The sequence below is a fragment of the Leuciscus leuciscus genome (genome assembly GCF_965113295.1).
Source record: "Leuciscus leuciscus genome assembly, chromosome: 1".
Taxonomy (NCBI): Eukaryota; Metazoa; Chordata; class Actinopteri; order Cypriniformes; family Leuciscidae; genus Leuciscus; species Leuciscus leuciscus.
Genome location: NC_138725.1, coordinates 48,831,390 through 48,855,503, shown reverse-complemented (window position 1 = coordinate 48,855,503; position 24,114 = coordinate 48,831,390). Strand labels below are relative to the sequence as shown.

Below are 24,114 nucleotides of genomic sequence, written 5' to 3'. Positions count from 1 at the left end.
AATGCGCCAGGAAAGTCTGTGAACGCCCACTCTATCAGCCATATCTAAAAGAGAACTAGATCCGACACACTGTATTAGTGCAGTGATAAACAACACTTTATCCCCCGGTTTTACAGACAAGGCTTAAATAAGTCCCAGACTAAAATTCATGTTTGAGCTGTTTTAACTGAAAGCAACTTGCACTGGCATATCTTAAAATATGTAAGTGCCATTGTTTTGTCTCAAGATGCACAGCAGTAATGTTTTTTTTTTTTTTTTTTTTTACATGGCACGTTTATAAAAGCTACTTAAATGTCCTAATTAAACTAAGGCCTAATCCTGGTTTAATCTAAGCACTGTCTGTTAAACCAAGCCTATAAGATCTAAACAGGCATACAAAAAAAAAATACAAAAAAACTTTCACAACAGAGTTGACTAAGAATATGTGTATGTTCTTTTACAGCTACTTGCTTAACTGGTATTTTCACCAGTGCTGTGTCAACACAAAGGTCCTAAAACATGATGAAACAATTGCCTGCTTGTTGATTCTATTAATAATAAAGAGAAGTGTCACGATAACAGACATTTGTGCTTCTTAATATATGATGTATTAACTCAGTACAAATAGACTGATTACAGTACAACTGGCCTTAAGACCAAATTACTGTATGATATAAATATATATTTTAAGTTGAATGAATGGAATAATTTTGCCTTTTAATAATATATCATGTATTTTATATTAACTTTCAGTCTTATTTTGCTATTGGTTAATGAATGTGTAGGCCTGCATCTAAGAGCTGCAATTAGTTCATGTGTATCTCACAAATAAACCTAAAAATCTGAAAAAAACAACAACAAAAAAATCATGTATAATTTTTTTTAAATAACTAATGGTGAATTAATATGTACATATACACTCAACTAAACACAATTAAGACCCATAATTCATCTTACAAAGAAAAATACAGTATATCCCAGTAATATTATTTGGTTTGCAGTGACACCTAGTGATCAGTTATGGCGCAGACGTAAATATATTATTTCACTGACTTCTGTAAATCTAGTAGAATAAAAAATCGAAACAAAACAGATTTTAAGATTCTATATTCCCAGATTGCCTCACTGAATCCGTCTCCATTAACATGGCGCAAATTATGGATATACCGTATACGAACACGATTATATACAAAACAAATGTGTCTATACATTAGAAAGATCGATGACATGACTAATTTTTACTTTTCAACGAAAAATCTTTTTTTTTTAAACCACAAAAAAAGTTATCCCAGTAATAAGTAATCTGTTTTCATAATCAACACGGAATAAATCAATAGGTATATTGTTTCCTCACGGATGTATATCACCGCGACACACACAGCAGTTCATGTGCCGCATTACAGAGCTGCTGTCTGTAGCTGGATCACAAGCTACTGTAAGTATTCTGCTCTCATCAGTCTGTTATAAAACGATGACAGCTCGTAGTTAACATATAAGCTCTGTCAATGTGTTTGCCTTTCATATGCATTATTACAGTTTATTTCTTCAGATGTACAGCACAAATCATTCCGTGGTCACAGTCTCTTGCTGAAGCACATTTCAAAATGTTTAGTAAAGAATGCCTTGACAGATCCATATAGACTACCATTACTAATTTGTTAATTAATGTTCCTTTTAGGTCGTATAGTGGAAGCTAATTGTTATGTTGATCAAAACATGCAAGTGAATAATATCCATGTCTATAATCTTATGATTTAATGTAGTCAATATGACTTCATCCCATGTAGGCAGCATGGCGAAACCCCGCGGGTTCGAGTTCTGGAGGAGCACTCTGAAGGGCGCGCGCTACGTGGTCGCGCCTATGGTGGACCAGAGCGAGCTGGCGTGGAGGCTGCTGAGCCGCAGACATGGCGCAGAGCTCTGCTACACGCCCATGCTACACGCTCAGGTGTTCCTCAGAGACGCCAACTACCGCCGCGAGAACCTTTACAACGAAGTCAGCCTGGAGGACCGACCCCTCATCACACAGGTGGCTGTTTGGCGTCAGTAAACACAAGAACACATCCTCCTCCATGAGGATACAGAGAGGATTGTGCGTGTTATTGACTTAAGTATTTTTGTTTTGGTGTCTCCATACAGTTCTGTGCCAATGATCCCGAGGTGTTTATCCAGGCAGCTTTACTTGCCCAGGATTACTGTGATGCTATTGATCTCAATCTGGGTTGCCCCCAGATGATTGCCAAAAGAGGTAACAATTCATTTCTGTTGTATGCAAGATATGCACTGCCATTCAAAAGTTAAAGCAAGAACGCATTAAATTGATCAAATGTGACAGTAAAGACATTTATATGTTGCAAAAGACTTCCATGTCAAATAAAGCTTTAGATTCATTAATAATCCTGAAAAAATGCATCACGGTTTTCATAAAATATTACGCAGCAACCGTTTTCAACATTGATAATAATAAATGTTACTTGAGCATCAAATCATCATATTATAATGATTTCTGGATGATCATGTGACACTGAAGTCTGGAGGAATGATGCTGCAAATTCAGCTTTGATATCACATTAATAAATAAATGTTTAAAATATATTCAAATAATTAAAAAAAATTTTATTGTATCTATATTTAAATTTCACAATATTACTGATTTTACTGTATTGCTGTTGATACTTTAATATTAGTCCCCTAAGGGAAATTTGTTTTGGGTTATACATATGAAGCTGCAAAACAAGATAAACGCATCAATAACAATAACACAGTCATGTCCTTCACACTAGAGGAGAGGTCAACAGATTTGTAGCCAAAGGAACAAAATAATTCTCATAAGCAGTTGTGTCTAGATCTTGGGGTGTGAAAACGTTAATCAGATGGGAGAAGTTTAAATTCTGGATAGAGCGCAGGAGAAGGGTCCAGACTTATTTTTCTTGCTTTGTTGTGCTTAAAGGGATAGTTCACCCAAAAATGAAAATTATCCCATTATTTACTCACCCTCAAGCCATCCTAGGTGCATATGACTTTGTTCTTTTAGCCAAACACAATCGGAGTTATATCAAAACATATCCTGGCTCTTCCCAGCTTTATAATGGCAGTGAATGGTACCTTAGATTTTGATGCCCAAAAAAAGCTCATCCATCCATCATAAAATAATCCATATCCGGTTCCAGGGGGTTAATGAATTGTGTTGTCCTTTAAGGAATTTAACTTTAGAATATTTGTTTTAAATATTTGTTGGCACATATTCTCAGGTAAAAATGTGAAGTTTATAACTTCTGAAGCAAAGTGATGCATTTTTGTAAGAAAAATATCCATATTTATAACATTATAAACTATAATCACTGGCTTCCGGTAACGATCGTACACGAGTCGAGTTCTGACGGAAGAGTGACCTCTGACCCGACGCATAAATCCGATTGTGTTTGCCTGAAAGAAGAAAGTCAAATACACCTAGGATGGCTTGAGGGTGAGTAAATTATGGGATAATTTTCATTTTTGGATGAAATAACCCTTTAAGAGACTTCTTTCAAATCCATTCAAACATTTTTACTATCCCAAACCTTTGAATGGTAGTGTTTCAATTTCAAAATTTGTCACTATATGGAATCATTTGATGTTTTTGAATCTCTCCTAGGCCATTATGGTGTGTTTCTTCAAGATGAGTGGGACCTTCTTGAGAAAATGAGTAAGTGGTCTCATTTTAAAAGCTCAGTGCAGATGTGAATCATGCAGAGAATATGTATCTTATTCAGGTGCTGTTGTTTACAGTTAAATTGGCTGATGAAAAACTCTCCGTGCCCATTACTTGCAAAATCCGGGTCTTCCCGGAGATCGAGAAGACAGTGAAGTATGCAAAAATGCTGGAAAAGGCTGGATGCCAGGTAAAGTGTTCCATATAGAAGATACTCTTATCTAAAGTGACGTCTAGAAGGGGTAGCGCATATATAGCAAACTTGGGATTACGTGCCCTTGTCAGGAGCCCACTGGTGGATGGGGATCTCTTCTTAGGGTCTCTCTAACCTGGAATTGATCAGTCAACATTTGTGTTACCAGATGTAACCACTAAGTTACCAAAAACTTCAATGTAATGTGAATCAAATATTCTTGAACCAACTGATGGTTTGGTATCTGTTTTTGTTTTTTTAAAGCTCCTCACAGTTCATGGGAGAACCAAAGATCAAAAAGGGGCTTTGACCGGCATTGCAAGCTGGAAGCATATCAAAGCTGTACGGTAAGAGATACAACCCTTGCTGCTGGTGCTGACTATTAGTGTTTTGTCCTGATGATTAACTTTTGTTGTACTTGTGAAGGGAGGCTGTAAACATTCCTGTTTTCGCCAACGGAAACATCCAGCATCTGAGTGATGTTCAGCACTGCATGGAGGAGACTGGAGTACAAGGTGTCATGAGTGCAGGTAACGCTGTCCTCATACAAAGAGAAGATTCATAAACATACTTGTACACAAAGACTGATACTTTGATCTTTCATATTGCAGCAGTAATATAAAAATGAACACATTACATTCACAGAAGGGAATCTCCACAATCCTGCCCTGTTTGAAGGCCAAAGTCCACCTGTGTGGGAGATGGCTGAGGAGTACCTGGATGTTGTGGAGAAACACCCACCCTGCAGTCTGTCTTACGTCCGTGCCCACATCTTCAAACTATGGCACCACACGTATGTTCCTTCACATTTGACCTCGATATTGTGCTGTGGCTTGAGATTTCCATCTCTTAAAATGGAGAGAGCCACCATTCGAGGGGTCAGCACGATTTTTCTTTTGAAAAAATAATACTTTAAGCTGGGATGCATTAAAATGATCAAGAGTGACCTTATAAACATTTGTCAAGTTACAAACGTTTTCTATTTCTTATAAATGCTGTTCTTTTGAACTTTTTATTCATCAAATATCCTGGACAAAAAGTAACAGTTTCAGAAAAATATTAAGCAGTTTTCAACATTGATAATAATCAGAAATGTTTCTGGAATCATCATATTCGAGTGATTTCGAAGGATCATGTGACTGAAGACTGAAGTAATGATACTGAAAATTCAGCTTCACAGAAACAAATGAGTTATTAGGAGTCCAAGCACTGAAGGTGCTGGAACCCTAATGTGTTTGGACAGATTTTTTTTCTTCGTATTATTATTTTTTCTGCCATAAAAGTGTACGAGCACATATAAATAAATTATAAAAATGAAAAGGGCCTTGAGATAAATAAGGTTTTGAGCTGCAAATGATATCTTCGCATTTACTTCTGATTGTCCTGTGACATCCTATGGTGTGCAATTCATCTGAATTAAAATGTTGAATGCGAGTCCACTAATACGTATTATGATCAAAGATTCAAGATGGACTTTACTCTAAAAACCACATAAGATACATTTCAACTTATTGGCTAATCATCCACATGGGCCATTAGTGCTTGGACCCCAGTGATAATAATAATTGTAATAATATTTCACGATATCACTTTTTTTACTACTTTTTTAATCAAATAAATGCAGCCTTGGTGAACATAAGAGTTCTTTCAAAAACATTTTAAAAAAATCTAACCGACCCCAAACTGGTGATCACTTCTGTAATAACTAATAAGTATGTATATGTTTACAACAGCCTACAGATACATCAAGACCTCAGGGAGGAGTTAGCCAAAGCCAAGAACGTAGCTGGTATCGTGGAGATCAACAGACAGCTGAAACAACGTTGCCAGGTAAAGGAACATTGCTGATTAAAAAACTTAATTCCAAGAATAAACATTAGGCTTATTATAGATTTTGGGAGTTTAATTCTCTGGCTTTTTACTCTTAAGGAGGAGATGGATAAAGATGAATCAGAATGGAATCAGACTGGACTTCCCTTCCCTCACTGGATCTGTCAACCCTACGTCAGACCACCGTGAGGATGTGTTTTCTGATCTTGTGTGACACCAATCACAATCATAGTATTTCTGTGTTCTCAGCAAAGCAGTATAATATTAATCATAACTGTCACTGAATGACCCATGGTTTGAGGAGGTTCATTTCTGTCCATGATGGACATAAACTAGTTTGAATATAGCGGTGTATTACCCTGGAACTTGTATGTGAGGATGGGATATTTTGCAGGCCCAAGGATCCAAACACTGAAAACGGGCAGAAAGCACTGGAAATGAAAGCTGTGTGTGTGAAGAGGGCACTGGAGGACAATGACGGAACCAACGACTCGCTCTCCAAGAACAAGCAGAAGAAGAAAGCCCGTAACCCCTATAAGAACTTCTGTCCAGAGCTGAAACGTAAGACCAAATCTTTTCCCAGTGTTTTCTAAAGCCGGTAGACCTCACTGATGGCACAGTGCACATTATCCTAACTAACTGAAGTCTTTTATGCTCACCAAGGCTGTATTTGTTAGATTAAATTTACAGTAAAACAGTAATATTGTCATGTCAAAGCTGAATTCTTCAGTGTCACGATCATTCAGAAATCATATGATGATTTGCTGCTCAAGAAACATTTCTGATTGATACAGACAATAAAAAATTCAGGATTTTTTGATGAATCGAAAGTTTAAAAGTCAATTTCTTTCAAAAATAAAATCACTGACTTTTGAACGGTAGTGTGCTGAACAGCATTTTTTTATGAAGGTAAAATAACATGCCTCTGCTTCCTTGTGTTCTGCAGCAAAATACATTAAGTGTGAGCAATGTGGCAACCCTAAAGTAAGACTTTTGATTGTCTTTTTAACTGTTGTTTTAAGTTTAATGTACTCATTTTCGAAGTGTTTACAGAACCATTTCATGTGCCTTTTAAAAATCTTAAAATGTACACGAGGTGAATGTATGTTATTTTACTCCTTCAACAGGGGAATAAATGTGTCTTCAACTTGTGTCGTGGCTGCTGCAAGAGGAAGGCTTTCAAGGAAGTGGCTGATTGCCCTGGTTAGTATATCAACCACAAAGAGACTACTGATCAAGTTGCACACTATGAAAATAAATAATTTTGTTCATATTTTTAGTGATTTAATACTGTTGAGAATGGGGTATTTGGTTATAATTTGCCAAAATATATAGTAGTGTAAATATTGAGTCTACGGTTTAAAATTCGTTCTAAGAGAAAGTTACATTAACTATGAATGTTTAATATTAAAACACTATTGTTATGGTCAGTCTGCTCACCCAGCTTGTATCTGTATGTATCTAGTAATATCCTTCCACTTCTACAAGACTAACTATTTCCTCTGTGTCTATTGTTGGGTTTCAGGCCATGGATTGAGATTCAAAACCAAGGCTTTGAGACAGTGTAACTCCGAGACAGGTGGTGGGCTGACAAATGGGAAACTCAACAGCCAGACAGATTCCACTGCTGTCCATGATCCATTGTAGGCTGTGCCCTGACCTAAAGGAGGCTCATGTCCTGGATATCTGAAAACTCATTGAACTGATTGACCACTTACCATTGGGAAGCTGCTGCACTGAATTGGAAGCTCAAGACTGCAGTCGTGGCCAAACCTGGTTCTCATCTCTTTATAATGTAATTTGGATCATTTTTGTAGATGAATCCAAAGTAACTGAACATGCAAAGAAACAGACAGAAAAAAGTTCAAGGTACATCTGCTGTTGATGTATCCTCAGTGCTGCTGTTACTTGTGCTAATCATTCTCTTCAATGATGCACCACTTTCTGGGCTGCTTCTGGGTGAATATAGATCCATATTTTGAGACTGCTTATTAGAATTAGTGTTTTGATAATCACTTATAAACACTTATGTGCTTGATAATGATAGGAACATGGTATATGAAGCAGCCACTCTGAACGCACAATCCTACTCGGCCAAGAAAGAAGATCTGGCCTTTTATCTCGGGACATTCTGTGGAAATACACTGATGGACATCTTCATGCAGACATAATCTGAAATTTGCATTTTTATTTTATTTATTGTCTTCCGAAATGAAAGATTCAGCAGATTTGTATGTTACAACAACGAAACAACTTTTAATGTTTTTTTGGAGCATGTAGGCCTATATAAATTCACTTTTACTCCGAGATCTCTTACTACTTTCCTCTGCTGCCGTGATCATGTATGATCACACATTGACATTCATTTTAGAGGTGAGGACAGTTACACTACAAATGATCTGATTTAGATGCCTTACCCTATTTGCCATCATTGTTGCCTTTTTTTTTTTTTGCATTTCAAGTATGCAGTTCTAAAACAACTTTGGTTCAACAATGACTTTTTTATTATTATTATTATAGCCAAACATGCTTATTTTTCCACACAGTACTTAAAAGCATCAAGACTCAACTCAGTGCCTTATCCTAAAGAATGTGGGTCAGTTACTCAGACATCCTTGAATTAATCCTCCTATACTGTCCATAAATGTAAATGTGTGTACAGAGCTGTGGTTATTCTGTGTGGATTATTAAACATTTTTTTCTTATCAGTTTCTTAGACTTACAGTAATGGTTTTGGGAATTTTGCTCAAATAAATGAAGTTCTGAAAGAAAGAAATGTAGTTGCCCTTCTCCCTTTCTAATAATGACCAAAAAACTGCATGGTTTCTAAACGTTTCTGTGTAGTTTATTCAAGGCCATAAAAGCAAGTAAAGTCTACCTTTGTTTTGCGTCACTGACCAGCTCATGATGATTCACTGGAGTGACAATCAGAACACAATACAGAGAAATAACAAAATGTTATTAAACAGAGATGAGGCTGAAATCGCTATAAAGAGTGTTAAAGTCGGTGTAATTGCATTTTCATCTGCAAAACCACCACCTAAATCTCACCAGAAACGGATGGAGAAAGAGCCTTTCCAGGTTGAATCATCTTTTTGAATGTATGTTTATTTTAAAAGCATGTTTTGTGATGAGGTTTCTCAATGTGTAATCAAGGTTTGTCACAAGATACAGAGGAAAGTGCATCCTTTACAAAGAACAACAGGCCAGTACAGCTTAAGTGCCGCATTTCTCTTTTTATCTATTTTTCCTTTTCATTTGAGCAACAGGGTGTGCTTGTCTTTAATAGACAACAGATATCTTCTTCCCAACTTAAATAAAGTCTTTAGATTGTGATTTTTTCTCTCTTCAGCAGGGAAATAATTGATTTCTAAACGGGGGCCTAAGATGCGGCAGTGGCCCCGTGTACTTTACTTTCCTTAGAGAGGCATCTGGTCGAGTCTTCACATGTTGGTGCTCATTCGTGTTTGGCTGTTGGCAGGTGTGAGCTCCCCTTGACTGCCTTCTCTTGGAGGGGACTGTGAAAGGAATCAGAGGAATCAGCGTGAAGCATCATGTAGAGCGATAAAAACAGACTGAGAAGGAAATGCATGCTGATGTTCATGAAGAATGGCAGGGTGACCGAGAGGGATGAAGACTAGGGGTGTAACAAACATTTGAATATTTATGTGTCTCCGATTCTTTTAGCTTCTTTTCTGGGAACAGAACCTTAAGAAAGCTGAAGAGAGCTTACAGTTATTCTGGTCATTGGAACTTAAAGGAACTTGCATCTAGTTGAACAGCTGAGTGCTGGACAGGTAATAGAGCAATGACAGGCTAGTGACTGCTTTAAAGGAATATTCCAGGTTCAATACAAGTTAAAGCTCAATTGACAGCATTTGTGAAGATGATACAAAGACTTTAAAAAATGGTCATGGTGAAGCACTTACAATGGTTTTAATGGTTTCAATTGCCGCCAATCTTTAACAGCAGAAATGTAAAGCTTATTTTTTTCAGTTAAAACTTGTACTGTTTGCAGAGTAAAGTTGTTCTCTTCAATTTTTACATTTGTTTTAGGGTTTAACCCTCTGGTGCTCTTCACGCGTCGGTCAAAAATGACACATCTTTTTATTTATTTCAATGAAATGAATGTACTATATTTTAGTTTGATAATGTTTTTTTTATTTTTTATTTTTAGGAGATTTTATGGTACTAAAATATATTTACGCTGTATTTATAATCCATTTATTCACTCTTTGAGCATAGACCTGAACATTTTTATTTCCAATTTAAACTGTCCTAAATCTTGAATGCTTTAGAGCACAGACTTAAGTTTGAGCTCTTTTTAAAGACCACACTTGGCAGAATATGGCTAAAAGTTTTAAAAAGTAAACTTAAAAAAAGTTATAGAATTTTACATTATTTTTAATACATTTTTATATGAAATATATATTTTCAAAAAACATGTTTTACTCTAAAACTGTGAGAAAATCAAAGCCACAAATCTAAACAAGTTGTGTTAAAAATTTGAGCCTGATACCTCAAAAAATTTGCTTTCAGTAAGATTTTGTTTGGCCGCAGTACCAAAAGTTTCCACTAGATGAAATTCGTCTCCCATTCATTTTCCAATGCAAGGAGCACAAGACAAGTGTGACTATTATTTTCAGGACCATTTAACCTTTTCAAACGAAGTCCATGATTATTTTGTGTGTTTACATAGCAAGTGCCAAAACCTTTACCAAGTTTCGTAACATTCCACAAACAAAACAAAAAAAAATTTCGGGGGAAAAAAGAAGAATCTTTGATGAATAGAAAATTGTTTATTTAACATTATTTAATGCCTTAACTCTCACTTTATTAATGTGATGTGTCCTTGCTGAATAAAAGTATTACATTCTTTAAAACTTATTTCTTTACTGACCTCAAACTTCTGAAAAGAAGTGTCATTTCACAAAGTTGTAAGAGCCTCACTGTAACCCAGATTTTTTTATTTGTTTAAAGAAAAGGAGGGACTAAAGCACTGTTGAATTGAACCTGGAATATTCCTTTAACATTCGCTTACCACAACAAAGCTCATGCAGATCACTTACTGCCTTAGAAATACAGAGGAGCGTAAGTGCTCTGAGACACTCATGCTGAAGGGACGGGGAAGGAGATGGTCAGGGGATGGTGAGGTGAAGAGCAGAGCAGAGCGAGGACACATTACCCTGGGGACCCTGTTACCTTGACGTGTATCTGATTACGAAGCACAGCTGCCCGCAGGATCATGGCTTTCGCTCGTCTCTGGAACTCTTTGCCCATCTGTAGAGACTTCTCAAAAGTTGTGCTTCTCTGATCCACGTCCCTGGCATACAAGATCTACAAACAGGGAGACAACATTTTTTAATTCACAGGTCCAACTCATGTGTCAAAGTTTATTGCATTTTAATGACCAAAGGCTGTTTCTATAATGGTCCCTAAGATATAAAAATAGGTATCATAGCATGTTTCATTCAAGATCAAGCTCAATGACAAAGTGAGAGAAATGTTGACAGTAAATATAATTCATTCAATGCAAAAAGGTATTGATTAAAAAAAACAAATCTAAGTATTTTAGATTAGCAACAGGCAAAGGGAACGTTGTTCCAGAAGAGGAAGTATCAGGGTGACAGATGAGAGAACGCAGCCCTGCCTTGCTGTGGGAGTCGATACGAGCATTGATCAGGCCCTCCAGGATCAGCTGGGTCAGTTCATCCTCCAGATCTGCCACTGTGGTATTAAAGGCCACAGCCATTTTGTTCATGTCTGCTGACACATAGGGGCTAAAGTACTGCCCATGGGAAACAAAAGACAAAATTAATCAATTACTCATGTAAGTGCAACTATGCTGATACTCAAAGCAAATATCAGTATTCCTACAAATTTTCCATTTAAAAAAATCCATACTTTTCCAGACCCAAATTTCCAAACCTCTCTGCAGATTTTTCAGACCATGTTTATCATTAATGATACAGCATTATATTTGGTATATAGAACAATCATCATCTGTAAATATTTTCAAAAACTTTTTTCATTGGTTTTCTCAGTGATGAATACATAAAACACTTTAAAACCTGTACATATTCACCTGTGACGCATCACTTTGATACTGTTATCGTGGTTTGATCTTGCACGATCACCAAACAGGAAAGTACATTTTGAATTACGGTAAATTATCGTTTGCTGGTTTGAGTGGCACACATTAAGAGAAGTGTTAAGAGACTCGCTTTTTAGAATTCTTAATTTTAAACAAATATTTTCCATACTTTTCCAGACCTGGAAATTACTCAAATCAAATTACATACTTCTATAAACTGTGTAGGAACCCTGAAATATTATTTCATGACCATTCCATGTTAACTTTAACTCACATTCTGCATTTCATATCAATATAACTATGCCAAGCTAGGATAAAAAACCGGGATGACCTGCAAACTGCAGTTGTTTTTTGTTGGGGTTTTACCAATATAAAGATCAAAAACAGTTTTGTTAACTATACACAAATATTTTGTGTTTCCACTGTCTGTCATTGTTTTCCAGCTATTATTGCAATAATAAACTGAAAACAAACAAAAAAATATTTATGGAAATGTACGTTTTTTTCCAATAAATATGTTTTTCATATATAGAAACAAAAACAACCAAATGACTCAAAAGAATAAAATGTAGGGCAAAACAAAACAAAAAAAGTTTCAACTTGACTTCTGCTTAATCTGATTTTAATGTTTGTTGCTCTTGGATACAAGACATCAAAGAGCAACAAACATTCAAATCAGATTAAGCAGAAGTCAAGTTCAGCATCTAAATCAAATGCATTGACCGAAAACTCATATCCATTTACGTACCTGTATGAGGGCTCTGTTTCTGATTTGTGTGTACAGTGTTCTTACATGAGGGGCCAGATACATGTCTAGGAGGAGATTATCCTATAAAACAGTGATAAAACACTTATGAATCACAAACTAAACTAAAATGACATAAAAAATATATATAAATCTTGCAATTGCACATTGTCAATGTCAAACTTACCTTCATTTCATCCAGCATTTTCAGACAAGATGCATACTTTGACTCGTAAAACTTGAAGATAATATCACGGACTTGGGGTTCCAACTCTAAAAATAATTTAAAGGAGCTAGAAAATAAAAGGAGAGTAAAATTAAACAAGTGAGGGTTATCCACATGTACCCAAGTAACAATCTAACTCTCATTAAAGCACCTAGCATGAACATGCTAAGCAAAAGGTTCACCTGCTTGAGATGACATTTCGTTGCAGTTCCTGTCTGTCAAATGTAGCCAGGGCACAAAGCCCCCCGTACACCGCTACATTACTGGGGGAAAGCAGCTAAAGAGCAAATAGAGCATCTCATTACTAATTGTAGGAAGAAACTGCATCTCATTCATCTTTACTTTAATTGGTAATATTACTAGAAATATCTGTTGTAGCATTAGAACAGGGTTGAGGATGACACCAACCTCAGGGAAGTCGCAGTGGTCAAAGGAGGCTTGCAGGAAGCACTTGGCAGCCGGTTTATACTTTCTTGAGGCAAGTTCTGCTAATCCTAATGTGACCAAAGAGAGATGATGATGATGATGATGATTATATCAAATCACATGCTCAAAAAGTTTTTTTAACACGACAAATCGTAGGAATTGACTACCAATTGAAAATGTGACTAATAGAAATTACTGATTTTATACACAGCATGGATACATAAAACATTAATTTTAAAAACATACTAAATGTATCATTCAGAATGGGTCAAATAACAAATACATTTGAAAAACAAATAATGTACTTGCCTGCAGCACATTTTAGTTTGGTTAGTACAGATTGGTTTTGACTATCTCTCTCTCCTCGTTGCTAGATTGCAGAGACAAACAAAAATGAACATTTTAGAGTCATTTTCTATTGTTATCGCACAGGTCAGTAAAGCAGAAGATGGAAGATTGCTCCTACCTCTGCTATCTCTGGAGTGGATTCAGCCTTGCTGACGTAGCTAAGTACATGGGACCAGTTTTGGAGGTAAACGCTAACCTATAAAATAAGTTGTTTGAATGAGTTGTTAGAGATTGCCTGAATTTTCAAGCTATAAGCACAAAAAAGATTCACAACTGTGAAACAGAAACTTCTGCTATATGCAGGAAACATTTAGAGATTTTATGCATTAAAGCATTAAGCAAAAATAAAAAAACGTAATACCCTTTCATAAATGTGTATCCAGAGCCTAAAATTAACACTCGCCAAATGAAAGTAAAAATATGAGTATATGAAATGTCAATCGCCATTTAACCGGTATCATTTTTATGATTCCTAACAATGCAATGTTGTGACTGTGAGAACATTAACGTGAACTAACGTGAATGATGCTCGTGACAGTTGAAAGGACAGCACTGCATCGTTGCTATAGTGTAAGCCTTGCCAATTTAAATATTCAAGCGCACAACGACGTGAAGGGGAGCACAATTAGTTACTCTCTGCGTTGTGGAAAGTTTTCTTTGCGCAAACATTTACAAACATGCGCAAATAATTAATTGAGCTTTCATATCGTCTTGTGCTTGAATGGACAAATTCACACAAAATTATGTAAAAAAAAAAACGCCAGTCTCCTTAAGCATCCTAGTAAACAGTCAGTTACGGCTTAAGTAAATGTAAACAGTAGAAAAAGACAACACATGTGTGACAGTATCAGTATATTGGATCAGTGCATTAGCTCTTAAAGTGACAGCAGCCTAATATTCCTTCTGCTGTCTGAGTTTTTAATATCCTTTCTACAAAAGCACTTTTTGTAAATGATATGATCACAGATCATAACTTACATGTGCTGTGTTTGACAGAAACCTGGCTAAAACTAGACAATTACAGTACTTTAAATGAGTCTACCCTCCAAGACTGTTATAAACATGTCTGAAAGGCAAAGGGGGAGGTGTTGCTGTAATTTATAGTAATATTTTCAGTATTACTTAGAGGTCTTGTTTCAAGTATAAAGCGTTATCTAATGTAAGTGATAAATCCTGTTTGACATCTGTACTGGCTACTGTATACAGGCCACCAGGATACCATACAGATTTATCAAAGAATTTGCTGATTTTCAATCGGAGTTAGTACTGGCTGCAGACAAAGTCTTAATTGTTTTTATTTTAATATACAAGTAGATAAAGAAAAAGTTGCATTGGGAATGGCATTTACAGACATTCTAAACTCTATTGGAGATAGACAACATATGTCAGGACCCACTAATTGTCATAAATCATACTTCAGATCTAATACTGTCACATGGAATTGATGTTGATGGCGTTGAAATTCTGCAGCAGAACGATGACATCTCAGATCATTATCTAGTCTCATGTATACTCCATTTAGCCAAGGCTGCAAAACCATCTCCGTTATAAATATGGTAGACCTATCACTTCTACAACTAAAGATTGCTTTATAAATAATCTTCCTGATCAGTTTCTACTTCTTAACATACCAGCAGCTGAAAGGAAACAAAACTAGAGGTATTTCGCATTTCGTGGAAGGAAAGTGTTATTGCATACAGAAAAGCCTTAAAAACTGCTAGATCTGCTTACTTTGACTCTCTTAAAAGAGAACAAACACAACCCTACGTATTTATTTGATACAGTGGCTAAATTAACGAAAAATAAAGCATAAACTTCAGATGTTTGCAAACAGCACAACAGTAATGACTTTATGAATTTCTTTCTTACAAGATTGATACTATTAGAGAAAATTATAACCAAGCAACCGTTTACTACACGATCACATCAGACATTGTGCTATAAACCCCCTGAGGAACAGTTTCATTTATTCTTTGCTACAGGAGAGGAAGAATGTTCTAAACTTGTGAAATCATCAAAAACAACATGTATGTTAGACCCTATACCCTAAGCTACTGAAAGAGATACTTCTAGAAGTCATAGATCCTCTTCTTAATGTTATTAATTCATCATTGTCATTAGGATACGTACTTGATCCTAGAGAATTAGTTAATTACAGACCAATCTCGAATCTACCATATCTGACAAAAATGCTAGAAAAGGGAGAATCCTCACAACTATGTTCCTCTTTAGAAAGAAATGGTCCAGGCAGGATTTAGACTATCATAGTACTGAGACTGCTCTCATTAGAGTTACAAATGATTTGCTCTTATCATCGGAATGTGGATTTATCTCTCTATTAACGTTACTGGATCTTAGTGCTGCATTTGATACCATCGACCACAAGATTCTTTTGAATAGACTAGAAAATTACGTTGGCATTAGTGGAATTGCACTGGCATGGTTAAAATCATACTAATCTGAACATTACCAATTTGTATCAGTAAATGAATAGGTATCATATCGATCACAGTATAGAGTAACGCACGGCTAAGTACTAGGACCGTTGCTTTTCACTCTGTACATGCTACCCTTGGGAGATATCATTAAGAAGCATGCCATTAGTTTTCACTGATGATACTCAGCTCTATATTTATTTGTGTCCTGACAAAACATACCAATTCACAAAATTAACTGAATGCATAGTTTATATAAAAAAATTGGATGACTAGTAATTTCCTACTTAATTCTGAAAAGACAGAGATTTTAATTATTGGACCAAAAAAACCTCTGCATGGAATAACCTAGAATATTGTTAGACTAAAGCCCGCGTTTCTACCGAAATTACCCGGAACAATTTTTCCCAGGAACTTTTTTTGCCCCAGACCGGTTGCTTTCTGCGTTTACACCGCGGTCTAAAGTACCGGGAAGGTAAACTGTGCGCAACTGCTCCTCCCAGTCTGCGACGGACAGTAATCAGTTTTGAGCGCCACATTTATAATAAGTATGGAGGAGATTCAAACTGTGCTGCAGTTATGTATTGGTTTACTAACGAGGTAATTAACAAAACAAAATAGACTAGCACTGATACTAAAGCGTGTTCAGAAAGCTCGTATGCGTATAAAATTAGACAACGTATGTTATCAGTTATTGTGAGATGCCTGGGACGAACGCGCAAAAATTTCCTCTTTCGCAAAAACGCTTAAAAAAAAGCCTGAACCCCGTCTATCAATCATAAATAGTGAATAGTCTTGTAAATAGTTGTTTGTTACTAACCTCAAAGCGCTATTTCAATCCTGTTATAGTAAATTTGTAACATGGTTTGGAGTGCCTTGCAATAGATGACAATGTGTAAACATAATGACTTAATAAAAGCTGTGGCAGAAAAGAGACGAGCACTGATAAAGCGTGTTCAGTAAGCTCGTAATGCTAACGTTAGATATAACGTATGTTATCAGCTTTGCAGACATTAACCGTGAGATGGCTGGGACGAACGCGCAGAAAGTTTCCTCTTCCACAAATACCCTTAATAAAGCCTGAAACTCGTCGCCAGTCCACCAGTTTTCTTTTTTAAATTCCATATTTGCAGACAGACAACTCTTACTGCATGAAGCCACGACACGAACCGCAATAGATTTTTAAAAAAGGGAGGTTAAAAATAAATAAATGCTGCGTGGAGTCATCCAACCAAAATGCGGCGTGAACACAACCAATCAGCTTGTGCAGCGCACAAGTCCCACCCCTGAAAGTTCCTGAACTTTGAAAAAGTACTACCTCATGAGCAGGGACTATCGGAGGGGGAAATATTTACCCGGAACTTCATTTAGACCCTGGTTCCTGCGCTGTAAACACATCGAGTACCAGCCCAAAGTTCCTAGTTCCTGGGGAAAGTTCCTGCGGTGGAAACGCGGCTAATGATAGTACTTGATGGCTGGTCTGTCAAGTCTTCATTGTCAGTTTAGGAATCTGGGTGTGCTGTTTGATACCAATCTTTCATTCGAAAGCCACATTTCTAACATCTGTAGAACAGCATATTTCTTTAGCGTTCATGACCTCAAGGCTAGATTACTGTAATTCTCTACTGGGTGGTTGCCTTGCATGCTCAATAAACAAACTCCAGCTGGTCCAAAATGCAGAAGCTAGAGTTCTTACTAGAACCGGAAGTATGACCATATTACCCCTGTCAACATTGCATTGGCTCCCTATTAAACATCACATATATTTAAAAATATTGGTAAATACTTAAAAAGCACTAAATGGTTTAGCCCCTCAGTACTTGAGTGAGCTCTTAACGCATTATAGTCCTTCACGTCTATTGCGATCTCAAAATTCTGGCCAGTTGATAATACATAGAATATCAAAACTGAATACTGGTGGTAGATCCTTATCATATTTAGCACCCAAACTCTGCAACAGTCTTCCTAGCCTTGTTCGCGAAGCAGACACACTCTGTCAGTTTAAATCTAGACTAGTAAAAACCCATTTCTTTAATCTGGCATACACATAATCAATTTATATCATTCAAATCAGTTAAATGATCATCATGCTGCATGAATTAGGTCAACCAGAACCGGGAACACTTTCTATAACACCCGATGTACTTGTTACATCGTAAGAAGAACGGCATCTACGCTAATATTAGACTGTCTGTCTCATTCTTATCCCGGGGTTACCGTAATCAGCCGGATCCGGTCCATCTCCAGATCAGATGGTGGACCTGCACCTAGACACGACCACAACACAGCCCTGAATGTCAGCAGAGACCGTGTCTACTAGACAATCCCCTGTGAAGGCCTTGTTGACACGACAGCCATCAGCACAGATCCTCAGCAAAGACCACAAGAACCAGTCCTCTGCAAAGACCCTATGGCCAGCTACGTCTCCATACTGGCATGATGAATCCGATCTTCAAGCAAAAAGGAACTGGATGAATATTTGAATGCTACCGATCCCGATCTGAATTCTGACTTGTGAATCTTGTGAACAGCCTGAATCACAATCACACCGTGTTCGTTCGTTGGCCAGAGGAAGACTGGGCCCCCCCAGACTGAGCCAAGTTTCTTCCTAGGTTTTTTTTTTTCTCCATTCTGTTACCTGATGGAGTTTGGGTTCCTTGCCACTGTCGCCTCTGGGTCACTTAGTTGGGGACACTTAACATTCAACAATATTATTGATCTGACTGACTCGGTTATATGAGAACTGAGATGGACGATGACATCAATTTTTTTGCAGAACTGCTTTATAGATGAAATTAACTAATTTAATAATTGATGATCTTTACAACAGAACTGAATCAACACTGAACTGACTTCAGCTGAATAACAGCCAAAGCTGAAACAATTTAAACAATCTGTATTGTATAAAGCTTTACAAAGGTGACTTGACTTAAACAACAAGACAAAAAAAATCTCTACCTGCTCTTGACTGAATAACTTTTGTAACTTTAAGGATTAATCTATATTAAATGTATACAGCGACTACTATGCAGTTATTACTCAGTATTATCAATTTCTATACTACTGTTAGACCTACCTGAAAAACCTGAAAAGCACTGTTCATTTCATTTGTATCTTTGTTCTACTGTATTTAGTTGTGCTATTGCTTGTAATTTAATTATTTGTTACTGTTTTTACAGACTGTTTACTTGTCTTTAAGTAAACTTTGTAGTTCTAGCTGTGGTATCGAAATTTGAATATAAAATTGTGAATTTTCACTGGTATCTAAAATGTTGTTGTCATTACTGCCTGTTTTTGCAAAAAACAGTTTCATGGTCAGTAAAAAAATATTTATGGGCAGTAAAACAAATTAAGTCACCGACCAGTGGCGTGTGTGGCAAAAAGTTAGATTTAGGCCCTGTGTGTATCATTAAACACACCAGTTGATGGCCAGGGAGGACCATACATCCATACCTTGATTACATTAAGACACATGTTGATGACATGCTTGGCGCTAGTGCAGTAGTCTCTGGCTCGGGAGTAGCATTTCAAGGCATTGCTGAGGTCACCACAGTCAAGATAGTGATCTCCAAGGTCATCATGACCCCTCCTGAACACAAGCAAGAGATATTCAGATGTAAAATAGCCACGGAACAGAATCACAGTCAATAGCGGCTTTCGCACCAGGTAGTTCTGAGAACTGATCACCAGGGTGGTTCCCCGAGGAACGCCAGTAGGACGGTAGGACTCTGAAGTGATGTAAGACGCGCTTGTTGTTGTGACTTTTAATTTGACGGCGAGGCGGACCTTTATTATGACGGCGTTGAGAACTTCAGCACTCGAATTCTGCTGGTGTTTTGTGTGCGTTCGGCCAATCAGCTTACACTAACGTCACGGATAGTTCCTATAGCGCTGGTTTAGACCCTACTCTGAAGTAGGAGCTAAATTAGTTCCTCCAAATGGAGTTCCTAGAACTAAAATCGTTCTTAGTTCCTACAGTGCGAACACGCCAAAATCCGGGTACTTCCGCCAATAGTTCTAGGAACTATGAAAAGGTTTCCTCCGGTGCGAAAGCCCCTAATACCAAAAAGAGAGAAACAATAAGTCTGGCCTTGCCTTATGCTTTCTTTGATGGAGTTTCCCTTGTAGTTCTTAAGGTCAGTATCCAGCTTCTCCAGTTTGAGTAGGGCTTTTTTCCTGGTGGATTCTGCCCAGGCTGTGTCGAGAGGAGGGGGTTCAACTGCTCCCTCCGGTACTGCATCAGGGACACCTTGCACGTCCCTGTGATTGACAAATATTTTAAGTACAAACTTAGTCAAAGCCATGCATGCTATGCTAGAAATGTTAGAAATGGAACTGGAATTGCCTGGTAGCTTCAGTGAGTTTGCGATGGATTTCTTCATAGACATCAACATTAAAGGTTCTTTGGACAAAGGACAGGGCCATCTTCAGTGCTTCCACTCGTAGCTGGGGGCAGTGGTCTGCAATAAACTGCAGCCTCTCAATCCTCATCAGTCCACTGTAGCTGGAGGCATACTGCTCAAGATCCTGTACAGAAAAATAAATAAAATCAAGTCACAAAAAAGTAGGGAAGCAAACTATAGCCGCTTTCTGACCAAGTAGTTACAGGAACTGTCCACTTCTAAACAGTTCTATGAACTACTCTCCCCCAAACTCGGTTTTGCTGTTTGCATTCGCACTGGCCAAGTGGCCATAGGAACTGGTAGGAGGGGTAAGGGAGTGACGCTTGTTGTTGCGACTTTTATTTTGACATCGTGGAGGACCTTTATTTTGATGGCACTGAGAACGCCAGAGCAAACAATGCTCGCATTCTGTGTTCATTAGTTAGCGATCTGTCCAACAGTACTGTTTAATATGTTATTAGATAGAACTGTTATACATAGAAAGTAGACAGTATATGAACATAAGCTATTAGCCTATGCCGTGTGGTTGATGTCCAGTGTTGCTAGCTGAGCAGCAGAAATATATCATCATGTTTGGCTTGGTCCTCTCTGTTGCGTTGGATTTTCTCTTCAGCATAAAGGTTTAGAGGCCCATCTATCACTGTTTTCCATGTTTGTATAGTTAGTTTCTGGAGTAAATATATAATCTGTGTGTTTACATAGCTGTTTTAAAAATGGCAGGTGCTGGTGTTTTGCGTGCGTTCGGTCAGCGTACACTAACGTCACGAGTAGTTCCTATAGTGCTGGTTTAGACCCTACTCTGAAGTAGGAGCTAAATTAGTTCCTCCAAATGGAGTTCCTAGAGCTAAAATCGTTCCTAGTCAGCGTGTTCGCACCGCAGGAACATCCGGGTACTTTAGCCAATAGTTCTAGGAACTGTGAAAAGGTTCCTCCGGTCGGAAAGCGGCTTATACTGACACAATATATTACTGGATATCGAACCATAAAGTGATGCTCATTTCCACAATTTTTACATTTGACTTCAGTGAGCATTAGGTAAGTGCAAAGGTAAAGCAGTATTGTGACTGTTGAAACTAAAACTACTAAAGTAAAATTATTATTATTTTTATTTTAATTGCCTTTGTCAACTGAAATAAAATAAAATACAAATATTAGATGAAAACCTTTTTAAATTAGAACTAAATAGAAAAATTTTAAATAATTTAAACCAATAAATAAATAATATAAAAATGACAAAAGCACATATAAAAAAAAAATAGGAATATACAGAAAATACAAAAATAAAATCATATTCAAAATATTCATAATTACTATAATAGTATATAAATAATACTAAGATAACACTGAGGTAAAGTAAATGTTTAATACAAGTAATAACGTAATGTCAAATGTAATCTTTAGCAAATCTCAAAATGAAAATATTTTGTATTTTAAATTATAATGCAGTGATGCCTAAATCCTGAAGTGTGTTTTTTATTTTTAATACAAAATATTATAGAATTTCTATATCAGTGCATCTCTACCAAAAGAAGATCAAAGATCAAAACACCAAAAGAACTTAGATTCTGAAGGATATTTTGTTCAAAATAATAAATAAAAAAAGCATAATGCTTTAGAAAAGCCAACAACTTATGGAAGCAAATACACAATTGTATGGACCATTAAACACTTCAAATGATCCTCAAATGATACAAGAGTCCGTCAATCATAAACACTCAACATACCAAAGTCGGGTTTTCCACAACATAGTTGGTGTCAGGCGCATTCTGCTGGTCTTCCTGAGGGTCAGCATCTATCTGCATGGGCTCTACAGACCCCTGGTAATACAGAAAGCATTACGTTTAACACACTGCACTGGAGAAATGTTTTCAAGTGACATCAATAAAAAGTCCTATCGAGCATGTGAAATATATGGAGTTCTGAGGAACATTTGGCCCTTGCCACCAAACAAATCTTGTGTGGAAACAAAAACATAATATCACAACACTGAGTGTTAGCTCCCAGGCTTTCAGATGGCTTCACCCGGTCTGCCTACATTGTGTGGTTACCTCCAGAGAATATGATGAGGAGCTCGAGCTGTACACACTGAATCGTGCGTGAAATTCCATGAACGGGTCAGACATGCTTCTTTGACAGAAGTAGTTCAGCTCTTCCCATGAGGATGAGGCTGATCTGAATGGCAAATACAAGCTTTCCCTGATCCTGCCCTGAACCTGCTCTGCAGCATCTCTCCGTTCTGACTGTAAACTCTCCTGCAAGAAGGTGCATGCTTATAAAAATCACACTGGGCCGGCAGCAGCCTCGAGACAAAAACAAGTCAAAGTTGTTGAAATTAATACAAAAATATAGGCTAAACCAACCAAATGGGACAATGTTTGTACTCTAGAAGCGAGGGTGTATAGAAAGTCATTAGATGAAAGAAGTGGCAGCAACGATTACATTAGTAAACACTGGCTTCACACACGCATCATTTTAATACTTGTAACCATATGCATGATTGTAACAACCAGAAACATTGAGGGGGAAACGTTCCCTCAAAATTCATCTCCCAAGTCAATTTTATTAGGTTTTCAATTACTCATTTTTCAAAATACCATTATTCTCCCATCTCGAATAAGCGGTTACATCATTCACAACATGCACTTTCCTACACCCAACATTTTTAAGATTACATAGTGCATAATGAGACCTGGTCTGTCATTCTTGATCAACTACATTATAATGCACTTTTTTTTTTTTAACGACAGTCTAATACAGCTGAATGTGTCTAGTGTTTCTAAAATGGAAATGTCACTCAAATTGTGAGCAGCTCCACAGTGTTTAACCATTTTGGTTATGTGGTTGGAATTGAAATATTCAATGTTCTATGTTCATCTCTGCAAGCAAATGATGGAGGCTGTCTCAAAACCTAGTGTGCTGCCTACCTAGACAGTATTTTAGAGCACCATATGTAAGTGTGGAACATCTGAACGACGACTGAAATACTTTCTAGGCTGGCAGCACACTCTGTTTTGAGAGACAGCCTGAATTTCAAGCACACTGGCTAATTGACACAACAGACTGCTTGCTAACGAGATAGCTAGCTAAATACACTTAGCCGGCTAAAGAAAGTTTCTACCCAAGTGTTTCACAAACAACCACGAGTAAACCAACTGGACCACTTCGGGTGTAAACCAAAACAGCTCTGTTAGTTGTATTCATTATCGAAACTACATTGATCAAGGTCCTCGGGCGGATAGTCGCGCGCTGCCGCTAAACTTGAGAAGTGCCTGTCGCATCCTGAGGGCCGCTCTGACTTACGAGCTCATGCTAGACGAGCTAACAGCTTACAACGGCTGCGAGAGGTGAGGAATTAACATTGTAAACATAGGTACTTCAACTTGGTATGCTTCTTCTACCCGCTCTCGCGGTGTGGAAGATGACGATAAAGCATTTAAAGGCGCCGATTTACCTGAAAGTTAAAGACCTGCACGGGTAGTGGCATCTCCTCCTCCTCTGCAGAAACAGAGCACACAAACACATCCGGGGCATGAGAGTGCGCGTGGTCGACGTCTTGCAGCGCGGAGACGTCACTACATTGAGTATTGGTTTGAAAAATTAATCGAGGTCAGGATAAAAACATATTTACACATTCTAACATGATTGGATGGTTTGAAACACCCCGACCAACATAGCCTCCAAAAGCAAACATAAAACAATTTTTATTTATTTTTTGGGGGGGAGAAATCGTTACTGTAATGGTAG

General features: G+C 37.4%; 2 protein-coding genes across 3 annotated transcripts; one reads left to right on the top strand and one right to left on the bottom strand.

Moving 5' to 3' along the window:
* Positions 1-1,257: 1,257 nt before the first annotated feature.
* On the top strand, positions 1,258-8,404 carry dus1l (dihydrouridine synthase 1-like). The gene is made up of 14 exons (XM_082165905.1): positions 1,258-1,414; positions 1,767-2,008; positions 2,119-2,227; positions 3,614-3,664; positions 3,748-3,860; positions 4,128-4,210; positions 4,290-4,393; positions 4,509-4,656; positions 5,597-5,693; positions 5,793-5,878; positions 6,088-6,254; positions 6,640-6,677; positions 6,821-6,896; positions 7,219-8,404. Exons 1-14 carry the CDS (start codon positions 1,336-1,338, stop codon positions 7,338-7,340), a joined length of 1,515 nt encoding a protein of 504 aa, XP_082022031.1. The 5' UTR covers positions 1,258-1,335; the 3' UTR covers positions 7,341-8,404.
* Positions 7,947-23,932, bottom strand: gps1 (G protein pathway suppressor 1). Of its 2 annotated transcripts, none has more exons than XM_082165932.1 (14): positions 23,822-23,932; positions 22,095-22,187; positions 20,313-20,494; positions 20,063-20,227; positions 19,421-19,556; positions 13,651-13,728; positions 13,494-13,554; positions 13,167-13,252; positions 12,941-13,035; positions 12,720-12,825; positions 12,536-12,616; positions 11,344-11,481; positions 10,896-11,030; positions 7,947-9,211 (listed from the first exon to the last, which is right to left on the bottom strand). In XM_082165932.1, exons 1-14 carry the CDS (start codon positions 23,852-23,854, stop codon positions 9,137-9,139), a joined length of 1,464 nt encoding a protein of 487 aa, XP_082022058.1. In that variant the 5' UTR covers positions 23,855-23,932; the 3' UTR covers positions 7,947-9,136. The 2 variants fall into 2 exon arrangements, with proteins under 2 accessions (XP_082022058.1, XP_082022059.1); XM_082165933.1 differs by having other exon boundaries at positions 10,879-11,030; positions 23,822-23,912.
* Between the last annotated feature and the right edge of the window lie 182 nt (positions 23,933-24,114).